The sequence below is a fragment of the Nilaparvata lugens genome, chromosome 5 (genome assembly GCF_014356525.2).
Source record: "Nilaparvata lugens isolate BPH chromosome 5, ASM1435652v1, whole genome shotgun sequence".
Classification (NCBI taxonomy): domain Eukaryota; kingdom Metazoa; phylum Arthropoda; class Insecta; order Hemiptera; family Delphacidae; genus Nilaparvata; species Nilaparvata lugens.
Genome location: NC_052508.1, coordinates 65181372 through 65205192, shown reverse-complemented (window position 1 = coordinate 65205192; position 23821 = coordinate 65181372). Strand labels below are relative to the sequence as shown.

General features: G+C 30.8%; 1 protein-coding gene across 3 annotated transcripts; it reads right to left on the bottom strand.

Annotated features, from left to right (window-relative positions):
* On the bottom strand, positions 1 to 20625 carry LOC111046126. Of its 3 annotated transcripts, XM_039429046.1 has the most exons (16): positions 20432 to 20625; positions 19375 to 19473; positions 18030 to 18112; positions 17252 to 17294; positions 16023 to 16052; positions 14927 to 15047; positions 13782 to 13913; positions 11717 to 11999; positions 9904 to 10012; positions 9056 to 9178; positions 7431 to 7662; positions 5533 to 5639; positions 4206 to 4325; positions 2521 to 2712; positions 1681 to 1797; positions 1 to 385 (listed from the first exon to the last, which is right to left on the bottom strand). In XM_039429046.1, the coding sequence occupies exons 2-16, from the start codon at positions 19402 to 19404 to the stop codon at positions 167 to 169; spliced, it is 1941 nt and encodes a 646-aa protein (XP_039284980.1). In that variant the 5' UTR covers positions 19405 to 19473; positions 20432 to 20625; the 3' UTR covers positions 1 to 166. The 3 variants fall into 3 exon arrangements, with proteins under 3 accessions (XP_039284980.1, XP_039284982.1, XP_039284981.1); XM_039429048.1 differs by lacking the exon at positions 18030 to 18112 and having other exon boundaries at positions 20432 to 20448; XM_039429047.1 differs by lacking the exon at positions 9056 to 9178 and having other exon boundaries at positions 8 to 385; positions 20432 to 20529.
* Positions 20626 to 23821: the final 3196 nt, after the last annotated feature.

The window sequence follows — 23821 nt, the reverse complement described above, 5'->3', positions numbered from 1 at the left end:
TTTGCTGTGAAACAATTTTATTTTTTAAAATCGTACTGAACTTTTCCAGTAAATCAACTCGATAATGAGTAGAGTCAACAAAATCAATTTTAACTTCACACATTCAATTGATTAGAATTAACGGTTTATAGAAAATAGAAAATACAGAGTTTTACTAATAGAATTCTCATTTTGTAGAAAGATCAATGCTTGATATAAATTTCTCTCCTCTCATTGAATACCGTTTATTCTCTTTGGCTTTCAATTTTCTGAATAGAGTATTGGCTTTGATAGCATACAAGGAACTGATTCTTTTTGATTCGAGTATATAATTCTTACGATCATCTCGGAGTATACTATTTGGTGGACCATACCTTGGTCTGGGATGAACCTGTGCATCACTTTCCTGTGAATAGAATATTAAAGTCTTTAAATTAATTTTGTTTCGTAAGAAAATTGTATGTCAAATAAAATGTTGATATTAATAAAAACGTCCAATATATTCTTTAATGTTGTTTTCCATCACGAACTGCTTATTATTAAATCACATGTTGCTTTTAAAAAATCACTCACTGTGAGTGATTAATTCATTTATTGTAAAAAATCTGACTAGTTGTTCTTTTTAAAAGCAAAAAGGTGTCTAATATAATAGTTGCATGGATAATTTACCAATCACCTATCACTCATTATTTATTTATTTAGTCAATCTACAAGGATTTCGAAAAAATATTCCTACGATATCACTTTGGAACTTATAAACAAAACTAATAAACACTTATATAATAGCTAACTGTGGCTACACTTGATCCAATAGTCAACAGGCCGACAAGCGATATAGGCTTTTTTGATAGGAGGCTGGGGTTAGAATAAAAATATGAATAGACAACAATAATAATATTCAAGGACTTTGAAAAATTTTATAAGATTTGAAGAGTTGATCAAGAATGTTGCAAAAAACTAGCCAACTTGACTAATCGAAGTAGCTATCTACTTTGTAAACATATAAACATGTTTGACTTTAGCATTAGGCGTAAATTCAAATTAAAATTCATTCTATTGAGCCAAAAACAATACACATACAGGCCAAGTCAAAACATAAAAATTAATGACAGAATATTATCAATGTAATAAAATTAAAAAGTTGAGCAAATGACTATTGTAATAAAAATCATTTATCATAAAACAGCAAAACAGAGTCAAGTTCTAAACAGGTCAAGTTCTATCATTAAAAAATTCATCCACACTATAATAAGCCTTATTTACTAGGTACGCATAAAGTTTTCTCTTGAAATTTATTGATGAGGTATGTATAAACATTTTGGCAACTTTTCAAACAGCCTCAAACCAAATACGGTTCCGGTATATGTACTAGGAATTTTGTCAGAGAATCTTAATCTGTGGTGATTGATAAATAAGTCTCCATTGCCATGAGTGGAGTAACCATGGACATCACAATTATTTTTTAATGAATTAATCTCATTAGCAATAAATAATTCGTATTTTATAAATACACGTTAATTTGTATTGTAAACTGAAATGAATCAATGTATCTTGTTTGACTGTCGCTATTAGTTAGTATATTATATTAGTTAGTTATTATATTAGTGGGCTATTATCCTAGAACCTATAGAACCTATAGTAACTGACTTGATAGTCAATCCGCCTCTTCATTAACCAATGAGAAACTAACTCAAAACTTACATATGACAGGAATACGACGCGCACCATCACCTCTACCACAACCGATCCGATTACCAGCAGAATGATAAGAACTTGAAACTTTGATGTCAAGTGCCATCCAGACCATACCATGAGCATCTGAAATTGCCAAAAACCATATAAATAAAAAATATAAATAAAACATTAAATATATAGCCTAAGAATAAAATTGAAATCTATAAGTATCCTATTTGAAATTGTTTAGTCACAAAACATGTTTCGACGAAATGTTTGTTTAGTCACACCAATTTTGAAAAGGGTACTCAGATTTCTATTTTTATTACTATCATATTTCATAAAACTTCAAAGTAAAAAAAACACTCACATTTTTTGATGTGGCGACGTCCGTTTCGTGCTGGTATTGCAACATTTTGGCATTTTGACACAGGAAAATGTGCAATACCAGCACGAAACGGACGTCGCCACATCAAAAAAGGTGTGTTTTTTTTACTTTAAAGTTTTATGAAATACGATAGTAATTTAATTTAAGCCATTATCGATTATGATTTTTGTAATCGAAACTTCCTACACACAAGCGCTGCTTTCGTGGGGCTTAGGCTACATTCTTCCATTTAATTTTTTCCTAAAAAAACTTTGAAAAATTAAATGTTAATATAAGTAGATAATATGTATTATAGCTATGTACCGGTAGTTATAGGTATATATAAACTATTGAAATTGTCTTATCTATTTTCATTTTGTTTTTGTATTGGTTAATGTCCATTTTCAACTCATAAATGAATGTAAGACAGCAATAAAGAATAAATAAATGTAGTGTCTTTGAGAAAAATATTGATTAATGAAGGATCAAGGACTACTCACGAAGCTGATGATCGGTAGAAGTCTCAAGAGTCTCTTGATGAGCTCAGCTGGTGGACTGGACGTCATAAAAGTGATGTCCTCTTCTATTCTATCCGAGCCATAAATAATCAGACTGATTCCAAAAAGCATCAACATCGGTATGTTTATGCTGATTGTTTGAATGTGGAACAGTTTTATGTCGTGCTCATGAGGCTGCAATATAAATGAAAAAATGGAATAAAATCTGAATAGTTTATTAAAATGATGGAATTCATGTCACAAAAATGAGATAATAGTTCAATTAAACAGAAAGATCAGAATATCAGAAGAATGGATACATGTAAGATGGTAAGAGAAGCAACAAAAACTTTGATGTTTATTTATTTTATTCAATTCCTTTTTCAATACAATTCAAATCATATAGTAATGACTGGGAGAGAGCAATAGGCTCGGCCCAAAACTGCTCTTCTCCCAAATTCTATATATTTTTTTATTTTATATGTTTCATATATTTTATTTATTATATTCATTTTATTAATTTTTTCCATTTTATTCATTTATTTATACATTGATACATAGGTTACAATATCATTCTCAACTATGAATGATTGGGAAAGGAACAACATCCTTAAAGCCAAAAACTGTTCCTTTCCAAAATTTAGAAAGAAATTGTCCAAGATGTAGGTTAATTTTAAGGTGCGTACAGATAAATGTGCCTCCAACTCGCTCCGCGCACGCCCCGCACTAGCTCCGCAATCGCTCTGCCATACGCACCTTTACACTTCATAATTTTTGTACAATTTTGAGTGCAGAATACAAATTTTGTAAATTTTTTTCAATGGTTATTATCTCGGAATCCTATTAGAATTTGTCTCTTTGGTAACTTCATGTGTAGTACCCTAGCTTTTACTGTGAAATGAGATAGGATGAAGAGTGAACAGCTAGTATGTAATAATTCAATTCTATAATTATATTGTAGGTAGTATTATCGTGCAGTCGTGGGCCTATAGCATAGTATTATTCTATTATCCTATACTATTAAACGAGCAACTTCTGTTTATATGTTCAGATGTTTAGATGTTTGGATTTTTATATGTTTGTATTTCACCGGATCTCGAAAACGGCTCTAACGATTCTTACGAAATTCAGAACATAGTAGGTTTATAATATAAAGATTCGATTGCACTAGGTCTCATCCCTGGGAAAACTCGCTGAAGGACATTAAAAGGATAATTATTATTCATCCTTGCAAAAACAGCTGATAATAATTATTTCGTCGTCTGTTGGTGATGGAAGTGAGTGAGCGAGTTCATGTGTGTGGGACTGTGTCAAAATTATGACTCAGCTGTTGAACTTTTGTAATCATTCAATTAGGTACTTAGTGTCGGTTGCAAAAAAGCCGGTCTATTTTCAATCCTGATTAATTCCAGTAGATCCATCTTTTTGAAATGGTCTTCTCTGATTTGGTTCACGTGAAGTTTAATCAGGATTAAAATTTACCCGGGCTTTTGTGAAGGAAATTTTTGCATTCCTCTGAGAATTAATCTCAATTTAGGGTGTTTAGATAGAACATTTTCTTGTTATTATAATTTCTTCTTTTGTAATAAATATTTTATGCTTTTGTACTCCAGAGCGAAGCTAGGTGCCCGATATTAATAATATTAGAAGGTGAATTCAAATAAATAACATTTATCAGGAATACTTACAAGATAAGCTTGAGTGCTGACGCACATGGCACCAATGAAAAAATACAGAGCAGCCAGAATGACTTTATTGTAACCATAATACCAGACAACATTCGAGTGAATTGCTTCCAGTAGGGTCAGCTGTAACATTTAGAAAGATTACTTAATTTCATGGAGTTTTAAAGTTGTATAGGCTTCAAGAATGATTGTAAAACTTAAAAAAAAATACTTTTCATTTAAATAGGAGAAGTAGAACATTTTTATTAGTCTTAAAAGTGTTTTGAGATTTTGAATGATTAAGATTTTCATACATGATAAGATGAGAAAGTTAAATGTTTTTTAATGATGCAAGTATTTATTCAATTTTCTCTCAAATTATGGGGGCTGTCTAGCTCAAATTCTTGAATCGTGAAATAATAGACTTTATTTCCCACCATATAGGAACCTAAATCCACATACAGTAGGCTACCTATATTATGGGGAAGTTCTACACCATCAAATCATATTCAACTAATTTTATCAATAACTGAGTTTACAAATCAATAACTGGGCTTGAATGTTCAAAACATTCAACTTGTACCTCTTGTAAATAGAGCAACGCAAACAGCCAAGTTTATAGTACCACTACACATGCGCTTTGCCTGAAACCGCATTTAACGAATAATATTTCTTTGTATTATTATTGCCTTTATTATGGGTACTCTGAATGCATGGGTGCAAAATCAAAGGAAATGAAAATAAACTGATCAATCTTAATTTTTTTCAGGTAGAATTTTATTTTAAAGGAACTATGGATAAGTAATATCATTGATAATTTCACATAACCATTAATCACTCCATTAATTGACTATTGTTGTCTCCATTAATTAATAAATAAATAATATTGCACTAATGACAACAAGGAGGAACTACCCGAAAGTGTCTCTCAATTATTAAAAGCTATAAAAATAAATACTATTCTTAAGAGATTTTTGTCATTCCTGTTCAAGTGAGATATCACAATGTACTGTAATACTGTTAATTTTATTTGGAAATAAGGTACTAGTACTCATAAAAATAAAAAAATCAGTGACAATGTATTTCTCATCCCTTAACGACAGTAGGGTAGTAGCTTATTTAGTTCACTACTGTAATTTTATCTTGAATTTTAAAAACTTACTACTTATGAAGTGAATTACACACTTCATACGTTTTTCAAAATTCAAGTATATTTTCATTAGTGAAAAAAAGTATGGATATTTAACAGAGTAATTAAACTGTAGTAGTTTTTCACTTAACTTATTGGGAGGATTGTAAAAATATTTTGTCAATAAATTAAAAAAAATTAAATTATTCCTATTGTTTTTACCTGCTTGATGAAACAGAGCATGATTGACATAATGAAGAATATAGTTATCCATATATTCGTTTCAAAAGGCATGAGATCCATGTAGAGAGGAAGTATACTGAATGGTACTGAAAATAAAAATGTCAAGAGAAACAAACGTGAGGTTTATTGATTAATATTTTTCCAAAATAAAGCAAAAGAATAATAAGTTTCATTGTATAATTTTCCAGGATTTATTAAATTATTCGGCCAGTAAATTTTCCAAATTATTTATTTATTCGTTTAACCAATGCACAAATCAAATACATGATTAGAAAAGGACCAACAGGCCTAACCCAAAAAACTGTTCCCTTTCCGAATCTTGATAGTATAGTAAGCCAAGTAATAGTCTTCAAGTTACATAGGTATATAATTTCATCAAAGTTTAAGATTTTTTCTATGATGATACAGTACAGTAAAAATCACGTTATTCGGATGAAAAGATCTTGAATTTTAATGTGAACGACATAGGCTAATAGGGTATAGCAATTTACCTAGAGTACATTGTACTCTAGCACAGATAAAATAAGTAATACTAATTACTAGCTCCTCTCTGATTCTAGATATCTTGGGGTATAGGCTTTGAACTTCAGAATAACAACATTAAAACTTCAATTAATGAAGTGTAGAATAACTTACATAGGCTACTGACCTATGGAAGAGAAAGTTTCTACTAAGAGTTTTTCACATTTCAGAGAAGATTCACCTTTAAATTTCATGCATTCAATAACTTCATTGAAGAACCCAATTTCATTAACTCTGTTGGTTTTCGTCCCTGATGTATGGTAGGCCTACCTTTATAAGTTAGAACCATTGGGATATGTATGACCACATTGAATGCGTGTAAGTGTAAGTGTACGTCAGTCAGATCATGCTTGAGCCAAGAAACAAAATCTGGAAAGAGCCACGTTGTGACATGTCTGTTGCTGTTCACTCTGGCTCCGTGAACTTGTAGTGCACAAGTCCAAAAAAAATTGACAATAAACTACGAATTTTGTGTCGGCAGAATATCCAAAAATTGAATTTCGTACAAGCACAGTTTTTTTACACGCATTTAAAAACAGAGCCGTTCACACTGAACGCAACCAGAAAGTGCACGAGTTCAGTGTGAGTGTTCCTATATTGCTTTTTCCACATTTTGTTTCTCATGTGCGCGCTTGATTATGGATGACCACGAGTGCACTGCACATATATACGCATCCAATGTGATCAAACCCTAACATTAGAGGATGGTTAATTCTTCCGAAGACATATTTCTATAGTGAGGTCCACGTTAAAATGGCAGTGTTTGATTAGCAATGGTATTGCTATCCTTGTCTATCATTCAACAAAGCTGATAGAGCTATCTCTTTCTCGCTTTGCTCTGTTGCCAGATCGTCTTTTAACAATGTAGAGTTAATAATTAATTAACAAAATATTTAATCTTAATTATGGAAATTCATTATGAAATTATTGAAAAATATAGAATTTCTTTGTTGAAGTTCTGACACTGTGTTGCTTGTAAATATTTGAAAAAACACTTATTACTTTTGTTGGAGTATTGAGGCTTTTAAGTGTTTTTTTTCAATTATTTACAAGTAACACAGTGTCAGAACTTGACAAAAAAGTTATTAATAGTTAAAAGTTATTATATAGTGTTTCGTCATGGAAAGCAACTTCAATAGAATTTCTTGCTTAATAAAATATAATTGATTATTTTAAACGAGGATGAACAATTAAAATTACATTAATAAACCTGTATCAGCTACTGTCAAGAAGACATTGACTATACAGAGAGGATCGGTAACGTCTTTCTCCTATCTTTCTCCACTGTCATTATAACGTGGACCTCGTCACTATAGCTAAAAGTATCTGGGTGTGATCTTAAGGTGGATACTCACAATAGTCGTTAGCCATACTGGACGAAGGCATCTTGTAATTTTCGGCAATAGTCTCGACCATCATGCTGAATATCACGTTGCTAGCGATTGCCACCAGAATGCGACTCATGACAACGAGGGCCGAGTCGACCGCGGGCTGTGTGCAGAGAGGCAGCCGAGCCGTACACGAGGCGGTCGTCACAAACATGTCCGACAGCTTCGGCAGTGAGAGGCAGATCGCTTCGAACACTCCCTGACAAATCAATTCTACAAGTGACTATGGTTGGAAAAAATTAATGAAAAACATAACAAATTGTCAACTACTATTAATATGACATACAGATAATGAATGGTGTAACAGCCGAAGACCATAGCTTCTACGTGAAATTTGCAACAAAAAATACGATTTTCGAGATATATCGATCTTTCGATATTTTTGAAAAACATCAATAACTAGAAAACTATAATACAAAATATGTTATATAATATTGGCTGTAAAATTTTTAATTCATTATCAGTGGAAGTAATGGGAATGCACATTTCAAAGTTCAAAAAAGTATCAAACATTTCTTAATAAGCATTGGAAATGAAAGTAGCGAACAACTATTGTATATCAACTAAAATTGCATGTTATTCGAGCTCTATTTAAACAATCCTTCACACTATCTAATTTTTTTACTACAATAATAAATTCTTATTAATTTTTAGCGCTATTTACGGTATTCAATTGGTAGAAATAGCCCAGATTATGTGATCTATTGTATAAAAATTCATTTGTATTTGAAATATTATATTTAGAATTTAGACTAAATGCATCCCGACACATGGACTGGTACACGTCGGTATAGTGGGATGCTACACGATAGTTAAAGGAAATTGATCGAAGTATGTAAAGGACTTTTTTCTAAATTGAAAATGTTTTTCATGTTAAATAAATACCTCTGACATGGGTTACATGACAGAGAAAAAATTAAAATAAAATAAATAACATCATTTTCTGAGCTTATGGTTGGGAAGGAAAAGATATGTCCAATATAAGATCGATATAATTTGTTCCTTTTGTGAACTTTTTATGGCCGTTTAAACTGTTTGAAATTTGGCTTTGAACTCGATGAATAAACTTTTTTAAACTCGCTGAGCGTTCATTAAAATTTAAAAAACGTCAAACGAAGGAACAAATTATATGGAAATTTTTGTTGCAAATTTCTATGGTCTTCAGCCGTTAAGATACACTTCTCGTGGGAAACTCTGTATCCTTTGGACACTCTGTTTCGAGGTTGAGTGGTAGAGAGGACTTAAAAGTCCTAACTCCGCCTGATAAAGAATTTTTCATTTCTGTATAATTGAAAAAATAAATAAACGCTAAACAATTTCAACACACAGAACACTCCCTGATAAAAATCAATTCTACAAGTGGCTATTATACGATTGATAAAATGAATAAAACACTGAACAATTTGAACACAGAACACTTCCCGACAAATCAGTTCTATAAGTCACTATGATTGAAAAAATTAATCGATAAGAAGTAATCTCAAAATAATATGTCATAACTTAGAATACCGTTCACAATTTTCATCTCACACTTCTAAATTAATTAATTTTACTCTAAATTATTTTTGATTTTGTTATTGTAATAAACTCACAGTTATTGAGAAAGATTTCAATCGCACCATGTCTGCAAAATGCAATTCACCTTGCAAAGTAAAGCAAGATATAACGAGAAAAAGATGGTAGAATATCATAATAATTGTCGTCAATTTAGCTACCTAGAACAAAATATTCGTTACAACTTTAAAATTCAGACTAAAAAAATGTAATCAATGTTCCAACAACTCAAAAGCTTAAGCTTAGTTAATAATTAAATAAATCACTGAAAAAAATTTCATTCACACACAATACGGTAATAATATTATAATCTACATACAATACAAGATAGCTACAATATTTATCAGAATGTTGATAATTTTTGAATTCTATAGTAGCCTATATAACTTAAAAACCAAATCTAAAGGCTTTTCAAATTATCGACTCAAGTTCTGCAAGAAAGTTGAATTTAATAAGAATCCCACCAAAATGAAAAAGGAACATGTTCCTTGAAAATACTTCAGATGCCTAAACTTGAGTGATGTTTCATAATATAATATAATATAATATGATATAATATATATGAATGATTAAATCATTCTCTTAATAATACAAGTTCTGTATCTACCCCATAATCAGATTCCAGATATCAATCAAGTTCAATATTTTTATGAATTGAATAAACAATTTTCCTACTCTTTAACCCACTCTAGAACATGGTACGCCATAGTGGAGTAGGTCAATTTCCACACAGAAAACTAAACAAGAAGAGGACACATTATAAGAATTTTTTGTAACTAACTATTGTATGTAATATTGTAATTTATCTAATATTTTGTGTAATTGATGTTGTAGTTTTAGTTTTTTTGGGAAATAAACATTTTATTTATTTATTTTCATAACTCACCTTCAAATAATTCGGCATTTCAAGTTCAATGAATCGTATTATGAGGATCAGTATGAATATTGTTAGAATTATCGCTCCATATTCAATATTCAAATTTGTGTAGAGAGCGCTGGAAATGGATGAAAATTAATAGTTCTGAATGAGATTGACAAATTTTATAAGTATGATGAATCTTAAACTAGTGTTTCTATAAAACGTGGGATGATAATGTATAACTTTGATTAATTGATTAAACTTTGAGAATTTCTATAATTTTATATTATCTATTACTCATCAATTTTCGCTCCAGGCATCGGCCGGTTTGCGAGTCAGTGTGAATTTAGCTTTCGTTATGCTAAGTGCTCGCTGTAGAGGCTTTAAGATTCAAGAAATTCATCCTAAATATTTTTCGTTTGGGAATCAAATATGTCAAGAATTCCCAGAGAAAATCATCCTCTAATTTACACATTTCTTTTTGATTTCAATTGTGTAGTTGGTTCAATCAATTGCAATTGGAAACGTGTCTGCCAAATATCAAGTTTTAAATAATTATTTTGACTGGAAAGTACACCAATCTAAACTGAAATATCTCGTCAGAAATACGTGATTCAATATATATAGTGGAGAAAAATCAGAAATAATCAACAAGAGGTGAATGAAGCAAATCCATCACGGTCCTACAATCACCTACCTACACCTTGGGTCTGTAAGCTTCACCAATACAATAACTACTATATTCGGATTTTTTGTAAGTTATTTTATCTTCATTGCATGCACCTCTATTTCTGTAGGGATATTACTTCGTTTCCTATCCATACAGTCCATTATACCAATTATTATTATTATAAGATTACATTCCTTGAACCAGACTACATTTTTTACTTTCCTTGCCCTATTACCATAGGTAAGGAAAGTATTGCTTTCCGAAAAAAATTAAGGTACCCGAATTTCTAAATTTCTATACGTTTCAAGGTCCCCTGAGTCCAAAAAAGTGTTTTTTGGGTATTGGTCTGTATGTGTGTGTGTGTGTGTGTGTGTGTGTGTGTGTGTGTGTGTGTGTGTGTGTGTGTGTGTGTGTGTGTGTGTGTATGAGTGTATGTGCGTCTGTGTAGCCTACACGATATCTCATCACCCAATTAACGGAATGACTTGAAATTTGGAACTTAAGGTCCTTCCCCTATAAGGATCCGACACGAACAATTTCGAACAAATCCAATTCAAGATGGCTGCTAAAATGGCGAAAATGTTGTCAAAAACAGGGTTTTTCGCGATTTTCTCGAAAACGGCTCCAACGATTTTGATCTAATTCATACCTAAAATAGTCATTGATAAGCTCTATCAACTGCCACAAGTCTCATATCTGTAAAATTTCAGGAGCTCCGCCATATCAATGCAAAGTGTGATTTTAGATTCCCGATTATCAGGCTTCAGATACACTTTAAACAAAAAATTTCAAGTGGAAAAGATTGAGCATAAAAATCTCTACAATTAATGTTCAGTGACATATTCACCTAAAATTGGAAATAAGCTCGAAATTCGAGAAAATGTGTTTATCCAATAAAGCAAACTGTTGGCAACAAACTGTTGATTCTATTAAATCATTCACTATGAAGAGATAGCAGACTTCGTGTGTCTCCAGCGTTATTGCCCTGTCACCAGCTGGCAGATCTTTGAATAGTAGACTTGGAATGCGCGTGTACACTTGCGTCAGGTGATAAATTTTTATAATGGCAAGGAAAGTTGTGTGAGTGCGCCACACCAGATTTTTTAAAGTTGAACCGAGAGCTTACAGTCCTACAGTCCTACAGCAGTCCCCTGCTAGCGTGATACTCACTCAATAATGGTAGATGAAGAAAGTATGTACAGTTTGTCATCACTTCCACACTTGATGAAGAGTGTTCCTCTAAGTGTTTGGCAAGCCTCATTGTTGCTTAGAATTGATTGTCTGATAGATGTGACTGTTGAGTCGATGCATTCGGCCCCTCTGTAGCTGGGGCTCGAGCAATGCTTGAAATCATACATCAGATATGCAATCACAGCCAGAAGAATTTTTGTCATCATCCCAATGAAGATTGCATACTTCACTATAGCTGCTACAATTATCAAATAACCAAATCCTGCAAGAAAAATATAAAATATTAATTATGAGGTGAAAACTCAGCTCCATAAATGTATTTAAATATAAAAAATAATCATAGCTCACGTGTTTTGAGTGAGTTGAAATTAATAATAATAATTTTTCTGGTTGAGGGTACAACACGACCAGAGAAGTTTATTCAAACTATAGACATGATTACAAAAAGCATATAAGCTACAATTATTTACAAAGTATTAATACAATTGGTTGATTATTTGCTGATCTAAGAAAATGTGGCCCCCACTATATATGAATATGTGTCGGGATGCCACTAATTTTGCTATTGTTCAAGATTTCATGCCAAAAGTAAAAAAATCTAATGAAGATATATCTTGCGAATCAAGATTACTTCAACTTTTACACATAAAAGAAGATAACTAAATTTTTTCAACAGAAATATAGTCACCCGCAGTGTTACTATCTCATCCCCTGAATCTCCATATTACCTAATAAATCATCATGTCAATCATCAATAATTGAATAATTCTCAAGCATCATAATAATATTTCATCAAGTTATTAAAATTACAACATAATTTACCCAATAATCAAGGCTGATAACTAAGAAGATAACTAAATTTTTTCAACAGAAATATAGTCACCCGCAGTGTTACTATCTCATCCACTGAATCTCCATATTACCTAATAAATCATCATGTCAATCATAAATAATTGAATAATTTTCAACATCATAATAATATTTCATCAAGTTATTAAAATTACATCATAATTTACCCAATAATCAAGGCTGAATAGTTTTGGCTCCCGGCTGTTATAAAATAGGTCATAAGTACAATTTCTGCTACAGCATCAGGTATAATTTGCTATAAATGTAATTAAACCATGTAGTGTAATTTAACCACGTTATCAACCATATCTATCATCCACGATCCAGCAACCATGATAGATTCTTATGTATATCAAAGGGAAAATATTCCATTCAAATTAAAAATTCCATTTCTAAACTTCAAAGAGTTGAAAAAAGAAGAAAGTTTTCTTTTCAAGGGAAAATCAGAGAGGATTCATAAATACTCTCACGGATCGCATGAGTTCTCTGATTAGTTATGTCATGATTATATATATATATATATATATATATATATATATATATATATATATATATATATATATATAATAAGCTACTCTCGGCTCCGGTGATCTTTGAAAATAGTCATTAGAGAGAGTTAGTAGTAGAGGTTAAGTACTGAATAAATATCTTTAAATTTTCAAACTTTATTATTAGTTGAACAGGATGGGTTGTGAAGCTATACATATGTATAATATGCTATGTATATGCTATAATCTAAATTGTGGAATAAACATAAACATATAGAAGTTTAGTTCAGTTTAGTTTTTTCTCCGCTACAGTCTATTTTATTTATTTATTTATTCATAATTTTTACAAAGTAGCACTGATTGGGAGAGAAAAACTAAGGATACTCCTTGTACTATTTCTCTCCCAAATTTAGATAACATTTTAAAAGTCCGAAATAGGGTTATGGTTTCACTTTTCTAAAATTTAGTCCATTCTTACTAAAAAACAACGAAAACTAAGAATTTTAAATTTTGACGGTTGAAAACAGAATAAAAGAACAAAAATATCACACTCAAATCACCATTAATTGGAACATTTTTGCGTGATTTGAAAATTGAATACTTGCACATTCAATTGATTGGGGAATTGTCAAATTCCAACAAATAGAGTAGGCTATGGTAATAGCATACGGTAATAATTATTATATTACTGATTGTAGCTACGTTACCAGAAAATAATGGCACCATATCTCCATAGCAGATGACCGATTTTTTGGAGTACACCGACAGAAAAATCACCAGGTACGAAAATATCAGAGTAAAAGTACTCGAACATATTGTGAATATTATAATAGTCCATGCTGAAATTTGAAAAAATAGAAAAAGTGACCAATTATATTTTGAAAATGATAAGCATTCACATTTATTGCTGTTTGCCATGAAAATAAATTCATCATTTTGGAAGGAAAGTTTGGTCTCCAATATTGAAAATAGCTTTGGAAAGTAGAAGAGACACTGAATACATAATGTACTATATAATGTATAATGATTCTGGATGAATTAGCTCTATTCAAGTATTGACAATTGATTAGCCAATTGTTTTTAGCTTCTCATATTCAACATTTGAATGTGTCTTGCAAGAATCACTAAAATACATTCTATTGATATAAACCTATTTCAAATTTCATTTCATTCAATTCGAAGTAGGCCATTTTAATATTGATAACATTAAATGCATTCAACAGCAACTCAAATTTTACGATTTCTAGAAAAATAAAAGAACTTTTAAAAAATCAGTAAAAAAATTATTTTCTCACTAAACATATGTGGTAAAGAATGGTTCACCTTTTCTACATCATTATTGTTATTAATTTTAAAATAAAATACTTGAATAAGCTACCTATAATGATTTGTCTGACTTAAGGTAACCGCACACAGATCGTCATCGGACGGACGGCACGCATCGGACGGATCGGATTATTAGATTTGATGCACTGTTTTCAATTGGAGTGCGCATACCTATCTGCATCCGTATAGGTATGCGCACTCCAATTGAAAACAATGCATCAAATCTGATCATCCGATCCGTCCGATGCGTGCCGTCCGTCCGATGACGATCTGTGTGCGTCTACCTTTATCTGCCACAAAGTCACATCCATAATACAATCGAAAGAAATCCAGTATCTGATAATAGTCAGATTAAATGAATGAATTATCTTAGCAATGAAATCGAAAAATGGTCTATCTAAATCAAAGAGATAAAAAATGAAGTTGACGGTGAGTGACCAATTTTATCAAATTATAAAATTATTTTTTTGAAAAAAGCATTTCCTTGGGAAATAAAATTGAAGTGGAGTTTCTTATCTACGCTTACCTCCATAACGCAAACTGGATTCCGCTAAACTGAGACCATTCAGGAAATCAATGTTAGTAATGACAAGCATCCACAGGTAGTCTTTATGACTATCCCATAGCTTTTTACTTCTGTAAGTGCCCTGCAAAAAAAATTAATTCAATTTTTTCCTTAGAAACAATGTCCTATGATTTTAAGGATGTCGTCTTCGGGGCTTGGATTATCTAATGGCTTAGGATTGTCTTCGGATTCTATTCTATTATTGTACGTGAATAAATAGATAAGAATACCAAATATTTTATAAATTGTCAGTTAATTACTTAATAATGCATTCAGAACTTTGGAATTAAGTATGCTACAAATTGAATAAAACCTAACCGTTTCTTGTACCTATCTCGATTTTTTGAGATCAAGTGAAGAGCAAATATAAAAACGTTAATAAAAACAATATTTCAACTTGAAATCTAAATCAACTTGAAAATGACCTAAGTTAGGGTCAAAACTAGTTGTTGAAATATTTCGAAGTTTTTAAAAAATAAAGGGTACTTCAAGATTTTTATATTGTTTTTATTAATTTGTTAAAAGTAGCCCATGTGAGTGAAATGTTTTTATAAAAACGTAATTATTTCTCTTCATTCATCTATATTATAATAAATGAAAGAACTGGCTTGTACACGTACGGGATAGGAAATTCAAGAATGACGCATCATCACGTCTAAAGCTACTGAACTGATTAACTTGAAATTTTGCATACGGTATAGATTCTTTACTATTTACCGTTGATGGTTATAGGCCTATTTTCAATTCTTCAAGATTCCATTACGTCAAGTTTGCTGTTTGTCTTCAATAATTAGACCCTTGTGGATCACGGGTTATCTGCTAGTCGTATTATAATATGAACTTTTTCATTATTATTCAGGATATTGACATTTCAAGAGATTAATATTCTAATTTATATAAATCTTCTCCTCGTCGTGTTTCTTCTAATTTGAGTATCATAATAAACATAAGACATTTGTTAGATTCGTTAAGACTCTCGTGAATCCACAATGGATTGAAAATTGAAAACACGTCATACCGGTGAATAGCCTATAGATAGGTTCATATTCTGACTCACCTTTGCCACTGGTTGAAATTCGGTTTTGAACTGGAATTGAAAATTCAGATAATGAAATAATTATTTATTTATCAGAAAAATTCATCATCACACAATTTTTGTAATAATGCAAAACACAAATAAAATAATCAAAAAATTTGTACGGTAAGTATTGAAAATATTAATGCATTGTCTCTCGGTACCTGAATATTGTGTCATTGTACACTGAATCCTTCTGATTAAATTACACGTGCAAATCTTTACTAAAATTACCTTGTATATTTTCAATTTGGAATTTGATTCTGTTACAGTTTAATAATTTATTATTTATCAGATAATACTTCTAATTATTGCAAGAAACCTTTTATAGGTATGTAAAATTTTGCTATCTTTATTAATATGAATGGATATAATATTCATCAACATTTTTGCACTGGTAATTTATAGTAAAATTCTATATTTCCATTCTTCGTGACAAAATTATATTTAGCCTAATCTACTGAATAAAATGCAATAACAGGTGGACGGAATAAGCAAATCAACTTTCAACAATATATAATTATTTCAATAATACAATGCAACGATACAAACCTACAACAATAAAATTCAAACTATATTGAATTAAATCATTTTTTGCTATTAGAAAAACGACTAGCAGTCAGATGTTTTACAATTAATGAATTAATCACTCACTGTGACAACGAGAACTTTCGGTAGGTCCAAGAAGATGGTGGACCTGCCGAAAGATATCGTTGACTCAGTGAGTGATTAATTCATTTATTGTAAAAAATCTGACTGCTAGTCGTTTTTTCTAAAAGAAAAAAGTGATTTAATAATAAGCAGTTTGTGATGGAAAATAACATTGAAGAATATATTGAATTGTTTCTCTCAATTCATGTGTTTTACTTAAAAATCAGTATATATTAATATACATATTGCACATACTGTATAATATTATTGCATTGCTGAAGTAAACATAGGCAGAGCACTCATGGCCTGAGTGTACATCTCCTTTATAAAATAATAACATATTTTGAGCTTCTTATTATGGAAACTAACATCACTACTGTGTAATACAGTACCTAGTTTTTCATTTTAGTAGGGGTTGTTACTACCCTACTTTTCATATCTTCTCACTTGATTAAATGAAGTCCTATTATTGAAATTGAGGGAATAATCTCAAAAGAAGGAAATTATAAGGTGGAAATCAATTAATATTTATTCAATACAATAAAAATAATTCCACTTACTATCGTATCAACTGCTTTGGTATCATTCAAACCCAGGGATGGCCTAGAAATAATTTGATGTTATTTGCAGTTTAGAGCACTTTATAATCAACTGAACTATAAAGTAGGTAACTAGAATTTATATTAATCTTACAACCATACGACTTGGGATTCAATAAGTTAAAATATTTCGACAAGGGCTTGATTAGTCAAGTAGTTAGTTGTCCGTTATGCCTTTATTAGCTCTAAGGCCTACACTACCTGAAATTTTCTCATAAATTGAAAATCAACGATAACGTACCATTATGATCCAGTAATCAGGGCATATTTATTTATTTATTTATACATAGGTTACAATATAATTCTCAACTATGAATGATTGGGAAAGGAACAACAGGCTTAAAGCCCAAAACTGTTCCTTTCCCATATTTAGTTAGAATTTGTCCAAAAATAGGTTATTTTACACTTCACAATTTTATTGTGAACAATAATGTTATTATAGTTATTAATAGAAGGAACAAATCTAATATTTTAATTGAATTGCTCAAAATGCAAAACATTTTGCGGTGTCAGACTCGTTTCGAATTCGAATCATTACTTTATAAGAGCTTGAAGAGCATTCCAGATTTAGAAGTTGGATATGAAGCTAGTAAACTACAGTAATTAATTTTGTAAAATTCTGTGATTCAAGTTTAATCAGTTCTCTCAGTAGAAATATCAATTATTCTACAGAAATAATATTTATATCAAAACATAAATAAGAATAAGAATTATTAATGGGAAAAATGTTGAAACGTACGTCTCCTCAGCAAATGTAGTTGACCTCGTCTCAAAAAGATCCTCGGGGGCGGCATTAAAGGTGGGATAGTATACAGGCAATGTCTTGAGAAAAAATAATTGTAAATTATTCAAGGAAGTTATCAAGGAAAATTTGAATTATTATTAGAACATAGCTTCTTCTGTTTAATTGATTTCATATTATATGAGTTATTAATTCTTTGAACTACATAAATTCTATCTACAAGAACAATAACTGTTTATTGACTATGAACTTTATGGGATACGGTACTGTTTTTCTTCATGTGAATTTGTGTTTTTTGCACCGAAGACTTGATTTGTTTATTAATATAATAGGCTTTATCAATTTTCTCCTGTTGTTGATATATCTGTATTGTGTGCTTGTTTTTCTGATGAAACAATCGCTAAATTAGCTTACAAGGTAATAACGATCATTTATTTATTCATTTATGAGTTAATTCTTTGATCTTAGATTTCAATACCTACAAGAGCAGAAAAATCAATAATGATATATGCTAGCATGATTCTTTTCAATCTATGAAAGTTGATACTCCAATATATATAAATTTTCAATAATTAGGTACGGTACCGTAGGCACTTTACCACGAAGAATAACTTACGGTACGGTACCTAACATAATTACACCAGGTAGTAGCCTATCAATGAAATTTGAATAAGTTTTGTTCAAAAATGATAATATCCTATATTCTAAGATGATTATATCCTCTACCTGTATCCTAAGTACATTGATTATATTTGTATATTTTTATAAGTTCATTCAAATACACTGGAAGAAGCTCTTTTATACTGTACAGCCTCAAAAATAACTGTATTGCTCCAGAAATATAAATACCGTATTAACTATCCTCCTGACGGCACTTTGCCACGGAGTGTATGCCGACGTGATTATTGTAGAAGACTTGTATAATTGTAATAAAATTACATTCAATAAAGGCATTTATATAATTATTTATATCAACTAGCCTATCTACAGTAGCTTTCACCAAAGTTTGTTTAACTATTAAACCCGTTTAATCAGTGTATAGTTGCATTTATGTTTTTCAATTAAGTCAGCTGATGGTTCAAACTAGAATTTGTGAGCAACGTTTTTTAGAAAGCAATCAATTTTGCAGATCTAGAAATTTCTAAAAGCAATCCAAGAATAGAAGTAGGTAGTTGGTAAAATGTTCACAAATTTAATTGTACCATTGAAACTTGCAAATCAAGTTACTTAATTAACTTAATATGAATTTATCTGAATCACAATTAACTTAATTACGGAAACATTATTTAATTTAAATTTTCAAAAAAACCCTGCTTTTTCAAGGGCTCATAAAAATACTCACTGGTACGGTTCTGTTGTTTGAATCACTCATTGCTATTTCAATATCGGTCTGCAATAACCATGCAAGGTCAAAGAAGTTTTATGACTTTTTCAAATACCACTGTAAATATTGAAAATGGCTCTAAATTAAATGTTATATTTTTGTTCTTAGTAAGAAGAAATTAATAGCATAGCAATTTTACCATAAAAAATTTAATAGCAGGTAAAAAAATCTTACAGTACTAAATTTAATCTTATCCTATTCCATCTAAGGCTTGATGTTGCGTTCATAATTTACATCAAAGATCAAATGATGAATTGAATTGAAAAATCAAGTTTTCTTCGCCTTTGATGATAGTTTTACCAACAAAAACTAATAAAATATTGAAATTATTGTCTTTTATTCCATTTAGTAACTGGTCTGCTCGACAGATTACAAGTATATCCATTTATTATACTACTTAAGTCTACACCACCGTAAATTTTATAGTTTATATAGTGATAAATCGGTCAAATAAATCAGCAAAGTTATACTGTTGGTAATTATGCATTCTCTCCTTGACTATAATTTATTTGAACAAATCATGATGTCAATCAAAAGATTTATGATTGCCTTGTCATTGAGAATTACTGTTAAGGAAATAAAATGCTACAAAAACTCTAATATTTGCAATATATAATTGAGTAAATTCTACTAAAATATAATTATTAGGTGGAGTATGTTTTAAATTATCAAAACATAGATTTATATGTAACCTAAGTTATATGGAAAAGTATAAGTACTATTATAAGTCAAAATTAATTTTAACAAGTGCCCAAATATTCTATGAACGTTTCCTCTGGATGTTCAAGTCTTATTTAACAGTTTTTCCAAAAAATTAATTAATTTATCAACATCAATGAGAAATAAATAATTTGGGATTTTACTTGTTTAATAAACTTGTAACTTATAGGCTCATTGATTAATTTCTTAGGTAGGGTAGATTCAAAATAATCTTATTATAATTAAAAGTATTTGATTTTGATAAGGTACACTTAATAAATATGAAAAGTTTGTAAAATAATCAATATCTACTTACGTTTTCCCTTATCTATTATTTTTTCTCAGATCAAGTTGTAGGTACATTCTTCTACAATAAATTTGAGGTTATTCAATACAGTATTGCAAGATATAAAATAGCTTATTCAAGCACCTGGTTTTTCTTTTGTAATCAGCTTTTTCTATAATGCAATCAGTGTGTAGAACCACGGCACAGAATACTCACTCAAGCTAGTGAGATATTCACTGGTTCTGCACACGGTATTTAGATGAAAAATATTCTTCCATATACCGTGGTGACCATGGTTTCATCTAAATACCGTCCAGAAACAGTGAACATCTCACTAGCTTGAGTGGATAATGATGGGTAGTGTAATATACTACCTACATTTACTATTTTGGTTCTTATTGAACGAGCGTTAGCGAGTTCACACTTTTTATTTACTGAAGTCTAAAGTCGTTGTCCGTCTGTTTGTATTTTCTACAATAACTTTAGAAAGAATTGATCAATCAGCTTCAATTTTTGAACCTTTTTATAGGTCAAGCTCGTTGGACAAAAATTGACTCACTCCTTCGTCCTTTTTCAGGATATAACAAATAAATTTGAAAATGTATAAGAAAATTATTTCTTGAGATTTATCATTTATTCAGCTGAAGAATTAATTGCATGTAGTTAAAACAATTCTTCCATTTGGAAGCTATCATAGAGACAGACCTTCATGCGCTGACGCATGATCCCAGCTGGTTAATATACAACATAATTTTCAACTTTTACATCAATAAACTGATACGGGTTGAGATATCAATGTTCAGCTTTCACAATTTATTTTCTCTTGGAGCTCTGTATCGAAACCATGTATCACATGACCAACGTTAGTAGACAGAACTGTCTACTAACTTTGTCACATGACCACCTTCTCATTCAAAAAATGAATTAGGATTCATATGAGAGACCAAAATGTTTAAGAGACTAAATAATTTTTGAAGAGTAATTTTCCATTTCAAATAAAATCCCCAATGAAACCTACTAGCAAATTATTCTTGTAAAAGTATTTTGTTGACTGTCAGTAGATCGGGTTGTAAGGCCGATCTGCAAAGTAGTGGACTGTGTGGAAGTGTGTAGATGAGATCTATATCTGATCTAGGCACTGACAGCTTTTCATTATTTGCTATGAGCGGATTTACAAACCTTGAATGTGTAGATCCGAAAAAATACCTCTGGTTTACTGTGCGTCTGAGCACAAGTAGAATGCACAAAGGTAGTGCAATAATGATGACTAATAATTGAAGAATGATAGATAATAAGTTTCTTATTATCCGAATGTAAGGCTGATATTTGAATGTAACTATTGGAATGCTTAAAATTAATGTAGTTGTATTAAAATAAAAAGAATTAGGAATGCACTCAAGTTGTTTATTGTACCTAGACTTTTGCTAGTACGTTTAAGAATACTGATACAATGTTTCAAAAATGATGTTACCTCTGTGAGCGCAAAAGATTGAGTAATACAAAGATAAAGTTGGGATAACAATGTTAATGTTGAAATACACAAAGAGTATATTGATACTGAAACTAATAATAGAATAATAATGACAATGAGTAAAGATTGAATTGAACGTACAAAATTTAGCAATGTTTAAAATGAATAAAAATTTAGAATACTTGAAAAATGATAGTAAATATGAGAATCTTAACCTGAATAATAAAATCAATCGAGAGACAAAAATCCTAGATAAAAGTCCTGCAAAATTCTTAGTAATCTTAAAGGTATGAAAATACAGAATTATATGAATATGAATAATAACCTAATTTCACAAAAAATGAAAACTAGGAATTCAGTTTAGGTAGAATCCAATCGTACCTGAAGCTTTCAAGCTGTTGACTATGTAACACTGAAAGAGGACAAATATAGCAACTTGGCTATAATGTAAGCAGAAGGAGCAGAAAGTCTGTCCAGAACTGAAGGTTCGATTAATAATTAAAAATAGAAAAGGTTGAAAAATACCAAATACAATATTGAAAGGAGACGAAGCTCAGCATATTGTATTACATAAGCGGGCTGGGAAATGACAGCTTAACGCATGTCAAGTTACATGGGGAATATTACTATATGTAGAACACATAAGTAATAATAATAGAAGATAAAAGAAATTGAATGATTGATAGTATTTAAATAGTTATTATAGGAATAAAAAGTTAATCAGGAACAAAATTGAATGGGATGAAGACTACCAGTAAACACAGTGCCTCTGAGAGGGTAAGTACAAAAATGTGAATAATAGAATAAGACTTCCCTGAATAATTAATGATGTGTTGCCAAAGTGATAGGCCTACGGTGACTCAAATTCCGAGGATGAAACTTGACTCCTGTCAAGTACATTGTAGTTGCAGACAGCTGCTGGGCTAATAGAAGTTGAACGATGAATATATCTTGATTATATCCTGATAAACGGTGACCGATGCGGAAGAGAACTTGACTTGAATACGTTGAGATATTGAAAGTTGAGACTGTTCCAATATTAAATTGATAATGAGTATAACGACGAATGGGCACTTCACAAATTGAATGAGTTTCACTGGTTGAATGTTAATTGGAAAAAAAGTTCCACCATGAGTTAAGTAGAATAAATGTTTGAGGTTATGTCCTAACGTTGATGTAATTGCAGTGAATAAATATTTGAAAAAAGAGATAAAATGTTCTTGACGACTGAAATCACTGGCATCAGTAAGAATTGAGATTGACAAAGTTCGACTAAATAGCTGATGAGTAGCTAAGACTGAGTAGCTAAAAATGAGTAGCGGTTGACAATGAAAGGCAAACTGCACTTGCGCAAATTTCCTGAGTTGAAATGTTGAATAAGGTAAGCTGCACTTGCACAAGACTTCCCAAGTTGAAAAATGTATCTCCTATGAGCATACATGAAGAATGAATGTGACCGCTAAAAATGTGTACTGATGCTCAGTAAAATTGAAGTGATAAATAATAAATCAAAAGTTCATATTGAGGATTGTTGAAAGCTCATGTGGAATTCATGTTGAAATTACTTACAGTTCATAATAATAGTATGATGAATAATTGAAAAACGTTGTATGCAGAAAGCATGGCGTAATTTGCAAAAAGGACGCTTAGTAGAAAAGTTAAATTCATAGAAAATATGGTTGAAAAACGTTCACTGAAGAAAAATGCGTTGAATGGTTCTTGAATAAGCACACAAACTAGGACATAATGAATGATGAAAATGGATAAAGTTTTCCAAAGATGGACGCGTTAAAAACTGAGATGTTACATCGTATGACTGTACAAAGAGAGTGAGTCTTCTTGCCAAAAACTGGTTGAAGAGACAGGAACTGCCCAAAAGCGGAAACATGACGTCCACGGCAGTCATGAGCACAAACTCAACGAATGAAGTGAAAATATAAAATCGATAT

What these genes read in the sequence shown, in the direction of transcription:
- LOC111046126 (XM_039429046.1), bottom strand. Translation starts at nt 19,404, where the DNA reads ATGAGTGATTCAAACAACAGAACCGTACCA. An exon ending in TGAAATCTTTCTCAATAACT is followed by an intron (nt 7,663 to 9,055) that starts GTGAGTTTATTA and finishes TTGATTTGTCAG; the next exon opens with GGAGTGTTCGAAGCGATCTG. An exon ending in TGCTCTGTTTCATCAAGCAG is followed by an intron (nt 4,326 to 5,532) that starts GTAAAAACAATA and finishes TAAATGTTACAG; the next exon opens with CTGACCCTACTGGAAGCAAT.